Genomic DNA, 18304 nt, shown 5'->3' with positions numbered 1-18304 from the left:
TTCATTTTTGAACGGATTGTATTGAAAGATAATCAGTGTACGAGCCGATCTTATAACGTCGGTCGAATGTTTCGGATATCCCGGTTCAGTCAGTTCGATGATGGTCAAATCGAGAATTCTCCTGGTCCAAGCGTACTGCAACAATCCCTCGAAACTCTCAGTCGATTCCCGAACGATGGACAAGATGAGATATTTTGGACTCGAGTGATAAGACGTCATCTTTGTTACGGCGTCGATGAATTTTTCCATCATCGGAATCGACAAACTGTCCGGAGACTCGATCAGGAAGAGGAAAAGAGTCGAGGAAGTGTCAATCCTTCCCACCGGTTGGTCCAAATTATCCGGAAATTCGAAATTTTCTCCAAAATTCATTCTATCAGTGGGTATATGCTGCGTAATCTTGAACGATAATTCGTCAATTAACGGATTTTCGAAAGTTTCATTTTCACCAATTTTCGTCATAAACTTCACTGTTCTAAACTCCGAACTTTCAACGACGAATCGCGCGAGATCGTCAACCCAGAAGGTACAATCGACGAGATTCCGGGTCAACCCGAAATAAGTGAGGCACACGCCAAACGCATACATCACACGACAATGCATCCTCGCCAATTTCTCCTTCGCAACTGAGGATCAAACAAGGGTGTTGTCGTTGATACGGCCGTCAAAAGTCAAAACAGTACGCCATCCCATCGATCCGTTGAAGATGCAATTACTGGTTTAGTACCTTCGAATGCCCGGGGGACCCGCCGGCTTCCGTCACATGCTCGACATTTTTTTAACACGATGAGAATCGAGCCATCAAAACACGTGAAGAAAGCCACGTCGCCGCCGATGTACAAATCGTTCTCACCTTCACCCGTCAAAGCTATTTCCGAATTCGCCAAAGCATCGTTAATTTTTCTTCCTCCAAAGTTCCGTAATTTAGCGCAGATTTTTTATCCTTTTCGGCTTCATATCCGATAAAAATCAGCTTTTGGATTCGTCAACTCTCCATCTTACCACGAAGTTATGACATTACAGAAACGTGGAGGCTTCTCCAACACTCCTGCTGCCTGCGTCTTGTATTCTCATCCGCGTATACTTCTGCTGTAATTCAAGGTCAACGAACTTTCCAGAGCTCTCGAATGAAATAAATCCAACGTGTGCGCGACGTTGCCCCAGCCGAAGTTTCGTTCATGCGAGAGTAATAAAAATCCGAAAATTCGTCATTCGTTATCGGAGCAGACGAAAAATTCTAATTCAATTACTATTTTGTTCCCCTCACATTCTTCATTATTAAAAATATATTTGAATCGAATAAAAAATCTGATTTTTTTAAAGTTCTACCGTCTTTTCAGCTCTTCATATCCCCCGACGATTCGCAATTCATTGGAGCCTCTAACCTCCTCAATTTTTTCACCTCCATTAAAATAAAATAAAAATCAAGCATACGAAAGCGTTTAAACGAATCCACAAAACGTATCCTGGTACAAATTCGATGTGTTACGAGACTCGATGAAAAGTGTGTCGTGGCCTCGAACGGAGTGAGGATTTCCCGTTATCCAGGGGAACATTGGCCGAACGTATGCACGAGCAAGTTCTCCCAGTCTTGACCGTGAAGTCGAGCGAAGATGATTCTCTTTGGTTTCGTCTGCCTGTGCCCTTTCGTTCTTCTCATTGGTTCGTCACCGGTTCACGCTCCGTCAGTCCCTACGAGGTATTTCAATGCCAACAATGCGTCTCCATCGACACTCGGATTGGCGAGTATATTGGGACTCACAGCTGTAATGCCAGCCGGATTTGCCGCCGTCCCGAGGTGAATAAAAAAAGTCTTTAATCCATGGACGCAAGTCAACTTTCTATTGGTGTTTGCTAATTTTTATTTTTCATTCAAAACAATAACTGGATTAACGTTCACACTCATTTGAGCCCTTAAAATGAGTTTTCCAATATTCGATTGAATCGATTGACAGATTCGATTTGTTTTTTTTAAATCATCAAAAATCAATTAATTTCATTTTAATCAGATCAATTTTATTTGATCGTTTAATTCATTTTTTAATGTTCGGTTATTTATCATTACAATTTAATATGATTCGAGACTTTCTTCATGCGCGTAGTGTGTACAAACTCGATCGTTGGCTCATCGTTTTTTTCTGTACATTTCCAATCACTAATACTCACAATAAGTTAATGAATATCGTCTTTGACCTTTTCGTTGAGTAGAATAATAATTTTCTTTATTTGAACTCGACTGATTATTTTTTTCTGCTCTATTCAACGTCACGTTATTACCATTGACCTGCGTTACTAACCTGCTTTCTTTTTCATTGCCATTCGAATTGCTCTCTAATTAAAAGTGTTGCTTGGTTCGATTTTTTTATTTCTTTTATTTCCTTTGACAATCGCCAGTTTTTTGTTCTCTCGTCGTTTTTATTTACGGTGAAAATTGATGATTGTTCCAAATGGATTTGGAGACTCTTTCCCCAAACTCCTTTTTTTTTTCTCTTTTTCTCTATCTTTACTCTTATTTTTATCTCGATTATTTATATTCGACTTCCGATCTTTTCGTCCTGGGCCCTTTAGCGTGCTTGAGTGAAAATGTACAATCAATCGATCTCTTGGTCTCCCCCTACTTGAAGGAAATGCTTTCAGGTACGTGCCAAAATGGAAGAAGCAGGCGTGCGAGATCCCTGCGACCCAGCATCCAAACTCTCACTACGTTTGCGACGAAGCCGGCGAAGTGAAGTGTATTTCAGGTGCGTCTATGTCGGTTTTATCTTCGACGAAGCATCGCTCATTTTTTTGAATGCTCGAACCGGTGAAATGTTTCAGTAATTATATCATTGGCCAAAATGAAGCTCGAACACTTCGTAACGAGAAATTGAATTCGAAATGTTTGTCTGTTGATTATTGAACAAATCTTTCGAGCGATTTAATCAATCAAACGGGGAAAAAACCGTTCGATCGATTCCCCCGTGCTTTTTCGAATTCGTGCTTTTTTCATTGACCCTCCTCGATCTCAACAGGCTGGACCGGCGACCTGTGCGACGTTCCTTTGTGCCGAAAGGGCTGCGATCCTTTGCAGGGTTACTGCAGTCGTCCTGGAGAGTGTCGGTGTAAGCTCGGCTTTTATGGCGCGCTGTGTGACAAGTGCGTTCCGTTGCTCGGCTGTCAACACGGTGGGTAAGTTTACGACGAGAATCGTTACGAAAAAAAGTGAAAAAACAACGGGAGTCGCTTGTTCTCGAGTAATTTTTTATTTGAAAAAACCTTCGTCAAACTCGTTTATTTTCGTTCATTTTTCCTCTTATTCTGCATTCATTGTTTCGATGGAAACGATTCTCGCAGATGCAACGTGAGTTTCGAGTGTGCCTGCAATCCAGGATGGAAAGGCCTTTTCTGCTCGGAGCCGATTTGCGATCCGGAGTGCCACCCGAACCAGGGATATTGCGAAAAGCCTGGAGAATGCAGGTGAAAATTTTTCCCACTCGATCGGTTGCTCGACCCTTTTTATTGCTTTCATTATTCGTAAAACGAGTCTCACGTGCTTGTGGCACTTTTCGAGCGCCCCACAAACCGATTGAATTTCCATTTGTGGTCGAACAGTCGGACTGATTTAAATCGACTGCGATCGTGCCCGATCGTGTGGAATATTTCAAATATCAAATTCCACTTTTTTCCTCCTCATAATTATTCTTTTTCAACTCCTCGTGCACTGGTCCATCGAACAAAATAGATGTCGAATCGGTTGGCAAGGAGCAAAGTGTAAACAATGCTCGGTTCTGCCAGGATGCGCTCACGGAAGCTGCAAAGGACCGTTGGAGTGCCGATGCGACCCTGGATGGACGGGATTCTTGTGCCAAACACGTGAATAAATGAATTTTCTTATTTTTATTCTTTCTCGAGTGATTTTTTCTTCAACGATTTTCGAAGAATTTTTTTTTCAATTATTTAAATTTGTTGTTTTTTGTTTTGAAATATTTGCCTTGCATCGTTCAAATATTTCGTCGATTGTCAAGCACACTTTTTATAAACGAGAATTTCTCGGGACTTTTTTCCCTGCAGAATTGCAAAGATTGATTGCGAGTTTTTTGGAAAATAACATTTTTTTCTAACGATGAAATCTTCGGCAGGGTGCGCTCATGGGACTTGCCAAGGACCCCCCGAAACTCGATGCGAGCCCGGATGGACCGGACCTTTATGCGAAAAGCGTAAATTCATCAATTTCCTTTTTATCTCTTCCCGAATATAAAAACCGTCCAATTTTTTTCAATTGGAAAACACTATTTTAATTTTTTCAATGAATTTTAATGTTCAGATAAATTTGCATGAATTAAAAAAAAAAAAAAAAAACAAACTATCAGCAATCTCACAAAAATAAATCGAAACTTGCGAAAAAAAATTCTCCACCAACCTGCCGACGAAATACTTCGTGAAAATCCTCAAATTCTGACCCGTTTTTCAGCTATTTGTTCCCGAGGGTGCAACAGGGGTACGGGATCGTGTAAGCAGCCCGGCACGTGCAGATGCAGGATCGGATGGACTGGACCGAACTGTACGGAATGCGTTCCATACCCAGGATGCGCTCATGGGTCGTGCAAGAGGCCCTGGGAATGCACTTGCGAGCCTGGCTGGTCCGGCTTCGTCTGCGAAGAAAAGCTCACGTACTGCGACCACAATCCGAATACGTGTCAAAATAACGGCACCTGCATCAGCATGCCAAAGGAGGATGGAAATTTTAGGTATTTCTTTCAAAATTACGATCAACGATCCAAGTTAATGCGGGAATGAAATTTTACAATGAAAAATCATGAAAATTGATGGGCATTTAAACGGGATTCTGGAATGTAAAAAAATCATGTGTTTGAACAAAATTGGGAATATTTTTTGGAACCTTTGCGAATGAGAATATGATGGGACAAATTTTTACACAATTTTCAGAACGGTGCTCGTTTTATTGGGGTCATTTTGAGACCCCTGGTAACGACGGAGGGTTAAAACAGTATTGAGAGCCGATTTAAATAATCAAATCTTAATTGTACGGATAGTGAAATTTCTTGAATAAAACATTCGGAAAAGTCGATAGGAGAGCACTTATCGAAATGATTTTTTCATCGATTCTCGTCATCACGGAAACTTGGAAATTAGTAACTCATTTTAAACTCAAATTTATGTAATAAATAATTTTATAATCATTTAATGAATTATTGAATTAACAGTAAATTTTGAAACAAATAATTATCAATTAATTTATCAAATGTCTGATTATTCATTAATTTGGTTATGAATAATTCATTAATTGACGAATAATTCACAAATTTATGTATTAGTCATTGTGCATTGGTTGCAATGGATCGATAAATCAATTGAGTAATGAATTTTTTTTCTGAAATTTTTCAACGATTAGACAGAGTTGCTTAATTAATCATGAATTAGCTTAATTCGAGCCTAATAAATATGCTATAATTTTGCGAATCCAAAAAACTAATTTTCTATATTTTTTGAAAAAGTTCATGTATACGTATTCCTGAAAATAACAACGTGAATTTGTTGAATTGATTGCTGTTCCGTTTAGAATATAAAAAAATATAAATAAAAAAGAAACAAAAAAAAACGAGGATTTTTTACGAAAATCTTTTTGACTAAACACGTTTGTCTTTGGCAGATGCATTTGTCCACTGGGCTACATCGGTCATCAGTGTCAAATTGAAACGACGGTTCCAGCGACCGATTTGACTCCTCCGTTGCCAGAAACTCCGATCTCCATAATCACAACGGAAGAAGTAACAACGTCAGAAAAATCCACAACGGACGAGGAAATCATTGAAAATCCTACGGAACTAAAACCCAACAATTACGGGAATTCTCATCAAGGTCACGAGGCTCAAACGGCTCCAGAAAACATGGAGAATTCTGAAGCGTCGAGCGTCGAACCTTTGGAAACTATTTTCGTAACTGATCCCTCAACTATCGACCCTTCTGCGACCGCAGGAAAATGGCCAACTGAACCACCGACTGAAACTCCAACGATCGACAATGATGCTGACAACGAAGCCTGACCAATATCCAAATATTATTAATAGAATTATTTATATTTATTTATTTATACATCTTCGTGGTCATTTAATGAATTATTTATGAAAAATGTTCAATTCATTAAGGACAATTCAATAAAATTTCTCTATATTCGTTGTGGATGGAAAAAATTGTTAGAAAAAAAATGTTCATTTCAATAGCGTGATTTTTTTCCTACTAAACTTGTGATTATATTCGTCACTAAAAAAATTCAAAATTTTCATTAACCCATTAATGCGCAAAACGACAATTTTGGACAAGCAATTTCAAGTGCACTGTTTTAACTGAGGAACAAAAGAAAAATTCTTCAAAATCTGGTTCTTGCTTTATAAAATTAAATCAAAATCTCGATTATTTTTGCGTTTTCAATGAAAGAGTCAAGAATTTTTGACGTTTCTTTTCTTTCAAATGGATTTTCGTTATTGTTGCTGTACCCGAATAACCATATTATTGCCAGCCAAGGTGTCCTCGATACCAGACCTTTCCAGAATACTGCCTTTTTTCGTGCTCAGTTTTGCAAGATGTCGCCGGTTTTCGCAAAACAGCATTATGTAAATTTTCATAATTTTTTATCTCGGAAAGTATCAACTTGACGAAAAAATGTTATAGAACAAAAAGTGTTTAGAATCATCCAAAGAGTGCGTGTGATTTTTTTTCAAAAATTTTCCAATTATTTTTGAATTTTGTATTTTTTCAAATTTTACACGATTTTTTTTACACCGATATATTATTTTGCATTTTTAGTTCTGTTGTTTTTTACACTATTTTCGTATGTTTTAGGGTTTCATAATCTTTCGGTGCACGACAAAACGGTTCATTTTTTCGTTGTCTTCCATTTCTTTTTTCGTTTCTCCAATCTCACGATTCATCTACTGTATGAGTCTGTCCAATTATCGTTTTCGCGAACCCGTGTTCAGATGGCGATCTCGAGTTTACGAACGAGGAAGGCGAGCTCAAAAGCCTCGTAAAGTTCTATGCAAATACATTTTTCCACAAGCCGTTTCGTGTCGAATGTTCACTTCACCTGGCCAAGGTGTGCAAATTTTTTCAATATTATAAAAAAACGTTTTCAAATGCACTAAACGAAACTGAGGAAAAAATTTCAATCGATCGCACACGAAAAGATGAAAATTTTTACCTCATAGCTCTCAAACGAATAAATATAAAAACAAAGAAATAATTCTCTGCGACTTTGCACCTCCGGGTGTATGTAAAAAAAATCATAAATAAATGCAAACCTAGAAAAGGAGGAAAAAATATTTCATTTCCAAATACTGGTAAACTTTCGAAAAAAAAACAACAAAAATCAACGAAAGTTTTCCCTTTACGAAAGCCGAAGCACTTCGAATCTCGAAAAATCATACCGACCAAAATTATTCTGCGGACCCAAAATCAAAATCAATTCCCCAAAGATATCGAGCCCGAAAGACCTTGAAAAAACAAAATAATTTAAAAATTTCTCCAGAGCCTTGAACGAAATAAAATAACCTCAAACCTCGCGACTACCTTAAATGCGAGAATTTCAATAAATTCTATAGTTAAATAATCATTTTCCAAAGGACTGCAATCCAAAAAAAAAGCCATTAAAAAACAACAAAACTTTTCGTCAATTCTCCATCCAGAAAGCACATATTCAAATCCAAACGTACCATACAAAACGACAACCAGCAAAATGGTACTATGGACATTAGAAACAACGGTACCGTGTGGAGAACATGAAGCCTCGATTCTTTACCGATACGATATCGTTCCGCTCGAGCAGCTTCGTGTATAACTTCCCATCGTCGTCGTCTCGTCGTCGTCGTCGTCGACCCACGTATATTGAGATACTATTTTCTTACGTAACGTCAAACCGTAATACTCGATAAGAATATAAATATAGAGAATGAAAAGTGAGTAGCATTGGGCGGTGGTACGAAAAATAATTGGAGTCATAAGGCACTTTGTAATTACGTCTTTGTCAAATTAATTTACTTTTTGAATCGTTGAAATTTTGGATTTTCTTCCAATTGAAATAAAAATCACGTTAATGGCTGTGGGACAAATTTATTGATGGAGAAAATGTGAATCAGCAAAAAATTTCGAGGACTTTATTTTAGCAAGATTTAAATCGAATTGTAACTTTTGGATTTTTTTTTTTTTTTTTTTTTTTTTTTTTTTTCAATTGAGAATTCATGTTTTTGTGGTCCTCTATAGAGTGGGTTTTATGTACTGCAGGTCATTCTCGATACGTGTGTAGTCGAGAAAAAAAGAGAGAGAGTGAGAGCACAAATTTTATCTCCTCTCGCTCGTAAGGCTCACTCGTTACCTTTTAACGTAACGCTTGTCTCGAGTCGTGAATAACTGCACCACGTGTACGTTACGTAGTAAGCCAACTAACCATTAATTTCAAGTAAACAAACAATGCATTAATTTCTTTTTTTCTCTTTTTTAATGCACGAAATGTTTTTTATTCGAACCCTTTTCTCCGGGATAGATTTCTTCATTGAACCATTTTTTTTTGAGAATTATTATTTTAATTTCTGTTCTTTCGATGTAAAATTAAATTCGAATCGCAATTTCATTCCAATTGTAATTTCTCAATTTTAATTTTAATTTTCATAACAATTTCCAAATATTCATAAGTTCATAAGTTTTCCAAATAATTTTCTCTATCAATTACATCGTGGAAAAGAAAAAACAGGTGAAAAGGAATAAAGTTGTGGGGGGGGGAGGGGGACAATAGGAGCTCGTTATATTTCTAGGAATGGATTATACCACGGAGACGATGACGCACAAAGTTGAAACAAGCCGAGCGGATGATTATTGGAGCATATCAAAGAGAGGCCGTCTCCCTCTCCATTCGCTTCGTTAGTTATTCTCCTTTTTCAAATTTATATCTTTTCCCCACTTTTGTTTTTTCTTTTTTTTTGCGACGTCGACCCTCGCTAACGCGAGCGAAGATCCCCTTCGTCTCCGTTAGTAAATTGGGTGAACCCTTGAGGCTGTGAAGGCTCTTGAAGAAGATGAAAAAGAAGAAAAAAGATTCTAGTTCTTTGTAGACCAAAAAGGGGATGGAATTTGAGGGTCCTTAATTGAAATCCATTTTTATTTTTTTTCCCAAGCTTCCCAACACAGATTTTAAAGCTAACGAAAATGGGTCATTTTTATAAGAAAAAAAAATTGTTTATTTAAAAAAAATGTTGCATGAAAACGTTCACCGATCGTCAAGCTATTCCCCCATTTTTCCATCACATTCCAGCCCCAACGAAGGCCATCCGTTTCATCGATTGTTTATCTAAAAAATCAGAACGGACGATCGTCATAAATTATTCCCTTTTTTTTCAGTATCTCGCAAGACGAGAATGCGTTATCGATTTATTTAAATAATTGAAAGGATGACCTAGTTCGATGACCACCCACTCGAGATCTCAGGCCAATTCGATCTTCGTTCAATATTTTTTCACTCCTCTCTGTAAACAGTGAAAAAGACAACGAAAAATTAACCTCATTTGATTTGATTTTTTTTTTTTTTTTCATTGTATTTTTCCTATTTCCTTTTTGGAACAATTCAACATTTCACAAATCGAAATAATCGTTATCAATAAATCTGAAAATCAATTGAAAAAAATTATTAAAAAATATTTTTAATAATTCATCAGATTTTGAATCGAATTTTTTAAAAGTAAAACATAATTGTGCTTAATTAAAATATTTAAAGACGTGAGAAATTTATTGTTATGAAGAAAACTTAAATGCTCGTAATTGAAAAAGTTGTTCGGTTTTTGTTTTTTTATATTATTATTATTATTATTATTATTATTTGAAAAACATATTTTTTTTCAATATTTGCACTCGTAAAAGTCGTTAATCGATAGTCTTCCACACATGATCAACGATATTATTGGTCCACATCTGAGTCAGGGTGGCTGCTTCTGGAGCGAAACGACCCAGATATCGGGATTGAAAACGCACGAGCGTAATCGGACGATGACTATTACATCAGAAAATATGGAGCCTTCATCATATGGAAAGAGCGATCACCTTTTGCATCATTAAGATGGGATCGATGTGATTAATCGAAAAATTATTCATATTTATAAATATACGTTCTTAATATGATTTTTCAATGAGGAATGCAAAAGCTCTGATTAAAAAAAAAAAAAATTTTTTTAACGTTTAACGTTGCTTCGATCTCGTGACGCCTTCGAAAAAATAACTCTCGACGAGAACGTATTCGAATCGAATCGACGTTGAAAAATAAAAACGGAAAAAATTTATCGAACAATTATTTTTGTAATATTGTATGAAAAATTAATATTGAAGAAAAATCGTTTCAAATGTTTGCTCCCGACGGAGGACTAACTGATGGAATTCTCAATGAATTTCCTGGTGTTACAGCACACAAAGGGCTTCCTTTTGTTTGATTTTGCAAGGGTGAATTCGAGATCGTATCTGCTCTACGGTGCGTGTGCATTCCCTTTCATTGTTTGTCCATCATTTTCTCATGTTATTCCCCCGAAATTCCCATCCTCGTTATTTCGGGAGTGCCAAAAGGAAAGCCACGTGACCAGTCGCATTGCATCAATATTATCCTTAACGCTCGATCGAATACCGATCGAATCTCCTTGCGGGCAACCCTCCGCAGTCCATAGGCTCGTTCGAGTCCAAAAGATCGACTGAACCCATGTTTTTCATCCTTCATCACGATTTTTTTTTTCATTTATTCAACCGTCATTCAATCTAGTTCTTTATTTTTTTCATTACTTTCTTGTACATTTTGAGAAAAATAAAAAAAAGGACAAAAAGCTCCAAACAATTGGACATTTTAGACGAACCGACGATTTTTTAATCTTTTCCAACTATTTCCATTTTTGTTATTTATTATTCGGGAGTTTTTATAAGATATTTTAATGCCCTGGTCGTGGAGCATTAAAAACTATAATTCAAGGCAAAAAACAATTGTTTATAATTATTATAAAATTATAATTAAATTAACTGAGTTAATTGAAATAATGACAGTTATTTAGAATTGTCGGAATAGACGATTGACTGATAAAAATCGACACTTTTTTTCTGACTTGTTTTCATAACTATTTCATTTCAAATGCATGAAAAAATATAAGCAATTCATAGAAACGTTTTTTTTCGATAGGATGCTAAAAAATGCTTCAAACGAATGGAAAATATCACGAGTGTGAGAACGGGGATGAACAGAGAGAATGAATTTTAAAAAATCATTTTAATGGCGTCATATAATTTAAAAAAATAAAAAATTATTTCAAAAAATTGTGCAAGTCGTAAGAATTTCTGTTTTCAATGAAATAAAAATGTGATTAAACTTAATAAAAATAATGAAAAAGTTTGACAAGGTGAGATAAGACGAATGATTTTCAAAACTGGACATTAAAAAGTATTGTGATTTCGAGAATTTGGCGAGAAGTGTCCTCTATGAAGGACCAAAACCACGCCTGATAATCGAGGACTAATGATACTCGAGTTCGTTACAGTGGAAGGAATTGTTCAAGCGGAAGTGAGAGGGGAAACGATTTCTCGCCTCGATTATCCATCGAGCGTGTTGTAGACTCAGTGCCCACGTCTCCCTCCAGCTTCCTCTAAGAGAAGCAATTGAAAATAATAATAGTGAAAATCGAGCACAAAACATCTTCTAGAAATGTAAACATACAATCGATTTTGCAAATAAAAAAACATAATGGATCATTGTATGCAGCAAAGATTTTAAAACTTTATAATAAAATCAAATGAAAGTTTATGAAAATTATAAAAATTATGAAAGAGAGAAAAAAAACTGATTTCTTCGAATTCTTCAAATTTTATTGAGCAAACGCCCATTTGTTTGGGATTTAAAATGGCATTGAATTTAAAAAATTTTTTTATTTTGTTTTTTTTTCAGGAGTCCAAACCCAAATTCAACAAGATGAAGATGCACGATTTAAGTCAATCTGCCACACAACTGGGACGATGAAACGATGAAAAATTGGTCGAAGGCAATCCGAGAGAGATCTGAGAACGGAGAGGAGCGTCATCAGAAATTTCAGTCGAAATTTTGAAATTCCATGGAAAGAAAAAATAGCACACGAATGTTATTGACTACGTATAAGCCTTGCGTAACGTTATCTCGATTTAAATCGAAGGAATAAATCATTTAAAATTGTTATTAATTGTCAGGCGATTGCTAAAAATAGCAGCAATTATGAAACACCGAATAATTCATTAGCCTGGAAAAATGGAATCCATAAGTACATGGCCCATCGAAAAAAGTCGATCCAAAGATGATAAAAAAAGAAAAAAATTGAAAAAATACACTTTTTCTGATGATCAAATAAAAATTTAATCGATTCTTTAATAGTGTCTGAGAATTACGAGTCGAACTCGAGCTCGATGAGAGAGAACTCGAGATCGCGTGAACGAGCTGCGACCTACCTCAAGATATTCTCTGTCATGGCCGCAAGAGATAGAATTAAAGACTCTCCTATTACGAACACACGTAAATATAGCAACACGTCTCATGTGAAACGCGATGTTGAACCTTGGTATTGTTATAATTGTTTATTTATCTTTTTGCCAATGATTTATTATATTTTTAATTTAAATTTTTTTCTTTTTTTTATCACAAAATTAGACATTATTATGATCATTTTTATGATTATTTTGAATTGACTTTATTTGTGAAATATACGAAAAAATACGAAATTGTTCGTATCATGAATTTGTTTGTTTGATTCGAGTTGAATTTGAGGTTGAAAAGTGGCTGAATATTTTGGGTAAGAGTGCTTTTTTGATAACGAAATTTGAGCAAGAAGAAATATCTGGGTTACGGTTCACATCGGTACATTTTCCAATGATTTGGAAAACTTTCGAAAGATCGTTGAACTGGTTTTGAGCTGCAGTCGTGACTCGACAAATTAACGATATTTTGAGTTTCGTAAAACGTTCATAAAATTGAAATAATTGAGTTAGATCACGTGGGAATTGGACTCAAGAATTGATAAAAATTGGAAATTCACTTTTCATGAAATTGGAGGAAAAAATGAATGGGAATCGTGGAAAAATGTTTTCGGTTTTAAATATCCGATTTTGAAAATACGTTCGAATCGATGAAAACTCTAAAAAGTGTAAAAATAAATCTCGCGATTCGTGACTGCGCCCTCGTTTCATTTTGTAAATTCACGCGTTGGTCCAGCCACGTGCACGTTCACTGTGAATGAAAAACAGCATCCAGGATCTCTGGTGGGTAAACATGGGCGCGTTCAACGCCCGGATCTCGTTCTCACGAATCCGGACTTTTTTCTCTCTCACTCTCTGTCCTCTCCCTTTCACGCTGCACCCTCTTGCTACTGTCACTGTGCACAGCACTTATCTGCGAATAAACGTTTCATCCCAGACGAGCGTGCAAATAAGAAGGGACGAAAAACAATTTTACGATTCCATTGAATAATGTTTTTCGATGAAAAATCAGATAAAAGAGCAAAAATTAAGGGCGAAAAAAACGTTTCGAAAATCGAAGAAATCTGGAGAAGAATTTCTCGGCTTTCTTTAAAATCATGAAATTAAAGAAACTACGGAAACAACGTATTCAAATGGAGATTAAAAGAGGCAACAAGAACAAGGAATTTTACACTATTCAAAAAAGCATGACGAAAATTCTCAAACAGGGAAAAAGCCAAAATCACGAATTTACTAAAACTGACTTAAACATCTGCGGAATTCCTAAATGGGAATGAAACAAACGTAAAATAATATGACGATTCTACAAAAAAAAAAATCCCAAAACTGACGAATAAGAATAAAAAAATTCTCAAATAGAAAATTCAAAGAGACCAAAATCTACGAGTTTCCCAAAATTCGTGAAAAAAGCCAAAGTTACCAAAATCGAAGAATGGAACAAACGTAAACTATGACGATTATCTAAAAAAAAATTCCAAAAATTAACGAATAAAAATTCAAAAATTCCCAAATAGAAATTTTAAAAAGACCAAAATCGACGAGTTTTCGAAAACTGAAAAAAATACCGAAATCCCTATACTCCAATTTCGGAGTTATTTTGAAAAAAAACGTTTCATCGGGCCTCGAAGTCGAAAGGTGACGCATTCCGAATGTTTCGCGATCGTTTGCCTTCGAAGCCGTAACAAATGGCGATGAAAATGAAAATATGTGTGTCTCCGGCAGATCTCGTAATTCGTGTGTCGAAAGATTCCGCCGCCCATTAAATGTTTTCGCGCATTTTCGAATTCATATATAGAAATGAAATACCACGAGACGCGTCGCTCGTAACCGGAGGAGTTTTGCAAGAAACTCGATCACTCTGGCGCTCGGGCGGGCGAGAAGTCCTTGCAAAGAATGCGACTGCGGCTAAGTTGGTGGCTGAATTCAGTGCTGACGCAACGAAGCGTCGTCAACAAAATGTTTTCGTCTTCGACCCGAAAAACAACATTATCAAAGAAAGCTCTTCAAAGCTGTTTTTTATGCAAAAAATGAGAATGTACCGGGACTTTTCTTCGTGGCTTTAGTCACTGCGACGATCGAGAGAAAGTCGAGTGCCAGTCTTAGAAGCCAAAGTGCTCGCTAAAGTGTTCAAATCGCTAAGACGCCCTCGTCGATCTACGATGACTCGGCACAATATTTTCATCGCGGTTGCTACATTAACCTTTTTCATTTTTTATTCGCCGCATTTGTGCAGGCGAGTCGAGTCGACGAATAATGTGATCTTGGGTGACGGTAATCCGGCCCCTTTTACTCTCTTTTTTCTGCGGTGAATTGCGATTACGTCGCGGAGGGAGAGTCGCCTGAGATGTTGCCCAGAGCCATGCACGCACTTCACAGTTTTCTCTCGAGGTTATTTTCTTCCAATTGAGCGTTTCGGGCCTTTCTTATTTGAGCTTTTATCGGAGTGCAGCCGCGAGGTGACGGACGCGTTGGGTCCTTCTTGGCTCGCGCGTTCGGCTGACACGCGATCGCTTTATCGGATCGAGAAATCGTCGAAAGACGATCTTTCCTGGACCCACCGCTCTTACGCCTTTTACGGTCAACCGCACTCGCTGCCGCTCTCGCTTCCGGCTTTCCGCTTCTATTTCTTTCCTTCTGGGTTTCCTTGCTCAGCTCGCTTATTCGTACTTTGCATATCGAATTTCAGTCAACTTCAGATTCGTTCGATCCTTCATCGAGCTCCGAGTTATTTTTCGCGATTTCTCGAAGATTTATGATATTTTTTTATTTTTTCCCCCTTTTTTTCTGAAATCTACGAGCAGTGAATTTTCTAGGCTCTTCGTGGAAGTACGCCGAAGAGTTGAACGTTGAAGGGGGAAAAAACCGAGTCCAGAATCCGGAAATTTCGAACGGCCGTATCTCAAACGTCGTTCGAGCCACAAAGCTTTAGTGGGGGAGTTTTCGGACGGATTTGCGTAGAGTTAGATTAAGAAATTTTGTCCGCTGAGCCTCCTCGTCAAATTCACCTCAAAAAATCTTCAGACCCTGCGAAGGGAATTAACTGTGCAGTGCGAATCAGTCCAAATGAGAAAAACCGATGGTCAGAGAAGCTAGGGGAAAATTAAAAACTTGGAAGCATCACGATCGTCGTCACACAAAAAAAAACGAATTCCCCAAAAAAAAAAAAAAAATACTATTGAAAAAAAAAATTCGAAAAAGTTCATTTTAATCAATAAAATTGTGAATATTTTTCAGCCTTTTATCGAAAGTGAAAAATTCTTTGCTCTATTCTTCTTATATTTCATTTAATTATCCTCAAAACGCTTTTCCAATAATAATATTAAGGGGGAATATCAGTGTGGCAGGCTAAAAAATGAGGTGTTTTTGTTGGGATTTTTGGTTTTTTAAACAGCTCTATCAAATTATTTGAAATTTCGTGTATCAATTATTGAGGTAATGAAATATACAAGGAAATTTTTTTCTTATTTTTAGTACATTTTATTAAGCAGAGGAGCGCTCGCAAAATGGCGTCTCAAAAAAAGACTCCCCGACGGTTGCCAGCACGAGTGCTACAGCAAGCATCCCAAAACAAAAATTGAAAAATATTATTAAATTATAATAGTACAGCTATCGCAGCGTCGCAGGAAATTTGAAAATTTTGATTAGAAAAAAAATGTCGGCCATTTGAAAAAAAAAAATCGAATTTTCCACAAAAATTTTGCAATAAATTGTTAATAAATAAGTAAACAATTTAAAAAAAAATCCACGATGCGACGATAGCGGATCGGTTTTCTGAAGAGAATCCTTTTTGAATGAAGTCGACTGGACAAAATTTAATGACGTAACTTAAATATTAATATAAAACAAGTTCTCACCGATTAGTCTGCTGTCCCTGGATCAAACAGAAGCTCTTTTTTCACACTGATATTCCCCCTTAAGGAGGCTGGATCGCGACGAGGCAATTTTGCCATGCTAAACCATGTTAAAAATATTAAGAATTTCAAAATGATAAGAATTTCATAAAATTTGATAAATCTGTTCTTTAAAAATTTATAAGACAATACAAATTTTTTTACATTTTTCTACCACATAGCTCTCGAGTAATTGAACACTAAATTTCACGCGTATAAGCATAGAGTTTGTTTAACATCTCGTGCATAACAACTTCGATTTAACGCTCAATTGTTCGATAATAATGTGGTAAAAAAATTTGAAAAAAACTGTATTTGTATACTTGATGCCAAAGAATGTCATCGCCAAATTTCATCAAATTCTGATTATTTTGATTTCGTGATCCACCCTCCTTAACGATGCATCGGGAGTTTTACAAGTTCATTGAAGTCCGGCGAACATAACGCGCGGCTCTCTCAGGCGTGCAATTACGAGCGTACTTTGTACTCGAATCTAAACGAAGCTGGAAAAGTGCATCGACGATTCATTCATGCGTTGCCCAGCACAGAATATTCACAATAAATATAAAAAGAGAGAAAACTGGAGGCTCACATGCTCGCGTTGCTTTAGCCTCGAATAATTCGTGCCTGATGCAAATATCGAGCGTCTGACGCAACGGTGCATTAAATCGTTAAGAAATAGCAACGTTTTCGGCTGTTTTATGGGCTTTGACGCGCGATCATTATTTCCGACTCGTCGCTTCACACCCTCTCCCATTCGATTCTCGTGCATTTATTCATTGTTGCGTTTATGCCCAATAAAAAAGCATCGTAAATATCCATTAGCTTAAAATGCTATTTTTAAGTCATCATTCGATCTGACATTCGGTAAACAATGAACGAAACTTTCAAAATTAACACAAAATTAGGTGAGACCATCATCATTTTAGACAATCGAAAGGTCATGACTTTTGAGATTCTCTCAAAATCGCGAGACAAAAAGTTTAAAATTACTTCACAATAATACGTTCGAATTTACGCCGATTCTTGGGAGGAGAAAACAAAAGGTATAAATACAATCATTTTCTTGAATGATAAAATAATTAGAAATTAATTTGAATTTCATTGCATTACCATTTGTTGAAGTGAAATGAAATTTCGAAAAAAAATAAATTCAACTAAATAATTAATTATTTTTTATTTGAATTATTTCGTTTCAATTAATCACTTAATTTCAAGTATTTGAAATTCATTTCGAATTATATTGTTATTTTTTGCATAATTTCAAACTTATTTAACCAAAATGAAGTTTGTGAAGAGCCAATGGAAATATCGAATTGATATTTTCGAATTTTAACGTTCAAATTCAAACAATTTAGTCCAATTTCGAATAATGTTTTTTATTTTATTTAGGAAAAAGATTTCTAACTGAGTAAATTATGTTAATTTAATGAAAATCGAATTCAAAATTAATTTAATTAAAATAGTATAAAAATTCGAAATGAAGAATCATTTCCAATCGATTTTAATCAGATTTTTTTAATTTTCCAATGAATTTCGAATGAAAATATTCTTTGAAAAATATTTTACCCGTTTGAGATCGTACAATAATCCTGATCTTTTAATTCCTGATGCAAATAAATTTTTGCGTAACAAAAACCTGTCGTTTCATCGTATAACACGAATGAAAAAAACAAAAAAATTTACGATTTGCGAAAACGGGCGCAACTGCTGGAATAATAAAGCCGAATAAAAGTGAATCTGTTAAAATCCAAAGTTTTATTAACGAAAGGGCGTAAGTCGAAAATTTGTCAGCGTCGATTAAGGCGGTGTGTTGCCCTTTGTTCGGTGAGTAATAGTTATGGTGTATTACGTTGATTACACGAGCATGGGAGATCGAAAATGTAACGAGAAGGCAAAACTTCGAG

The 18304-nt window shown here is 36.1% G+C and overlaps 1 protein-coding gene across 1 annotated transcript; it reads left to right on the top strand.

Annotated features, from left to right (window-relative positions):
- The first annotated feature begins 1601 nt into the window (after positions 1-1601).
- Positions 1602-6179, top strand: C901. The gene is made up of 8 exons (XM_043431900.1): positions 1602-1798; positions 2638-2741; positions 3012-3168; positions 3334-3456; positions 3722-3852; positions 4119-4196; positions 4451-4727; positions 5651-6179. The coding sequence occupies exons 1-8, from the start codon at positions 1614-1616 to the stop codon at positions 6042-6044; spliced, it is 1449 nt and encodes a 482-aa protein (XP_043287835.1). The 5' UTR covers positions 1602-1613; the 3' UTR covers positions 6045-6179.
- The last annotated feature ends 12125 nt before the right edge of the window (positions 6180-18304 follow it).

The sequence above is a fragment of the Venturia canescens genome, chromosome 11, assembly GCF_019457755.1.
Source record: "Venturia canescens isolate UGA chromosome 11, ASM1945775v1, whole genome shotgun sequence".
In the NCBI taxonomy this organism is placed as follows: domain Eukaryota; kingdom Metazoa; phylum Arthropoda; class Insecta; order Hymenoptera; family Ichneumonidae; genus Venturia; species Venturia canescens.
The sequence above is the reverse complement of the archived record's forward strand: the minus strand, read 5'-3'. Positions and strand labels throughout refer to the sequence as shown.

Coding starts and splice junctions, on each gene's coding strand:
- C901 (XM_043431900.1), top strand. CDS start 1,614: ATGATTCTCTTTGGTTTCGTCTGCCTGTGCCCTTTCGTTCTTCTCATT. Junction 1,799..2,637: donor GGATTTGCCGCCGTCCCGAG/GTGAATAAAAAA, acceptor AAATGCTTTCAG/GTACGTGCCAAAATGGAAGA. Junction 3,169..3,333: donor CTCGGCTGTCAACACGGTGG/GTAAGTTTACGA, acceptor CGATTCTCGCAG/ATGCAACGTGAGTTTCGAGT.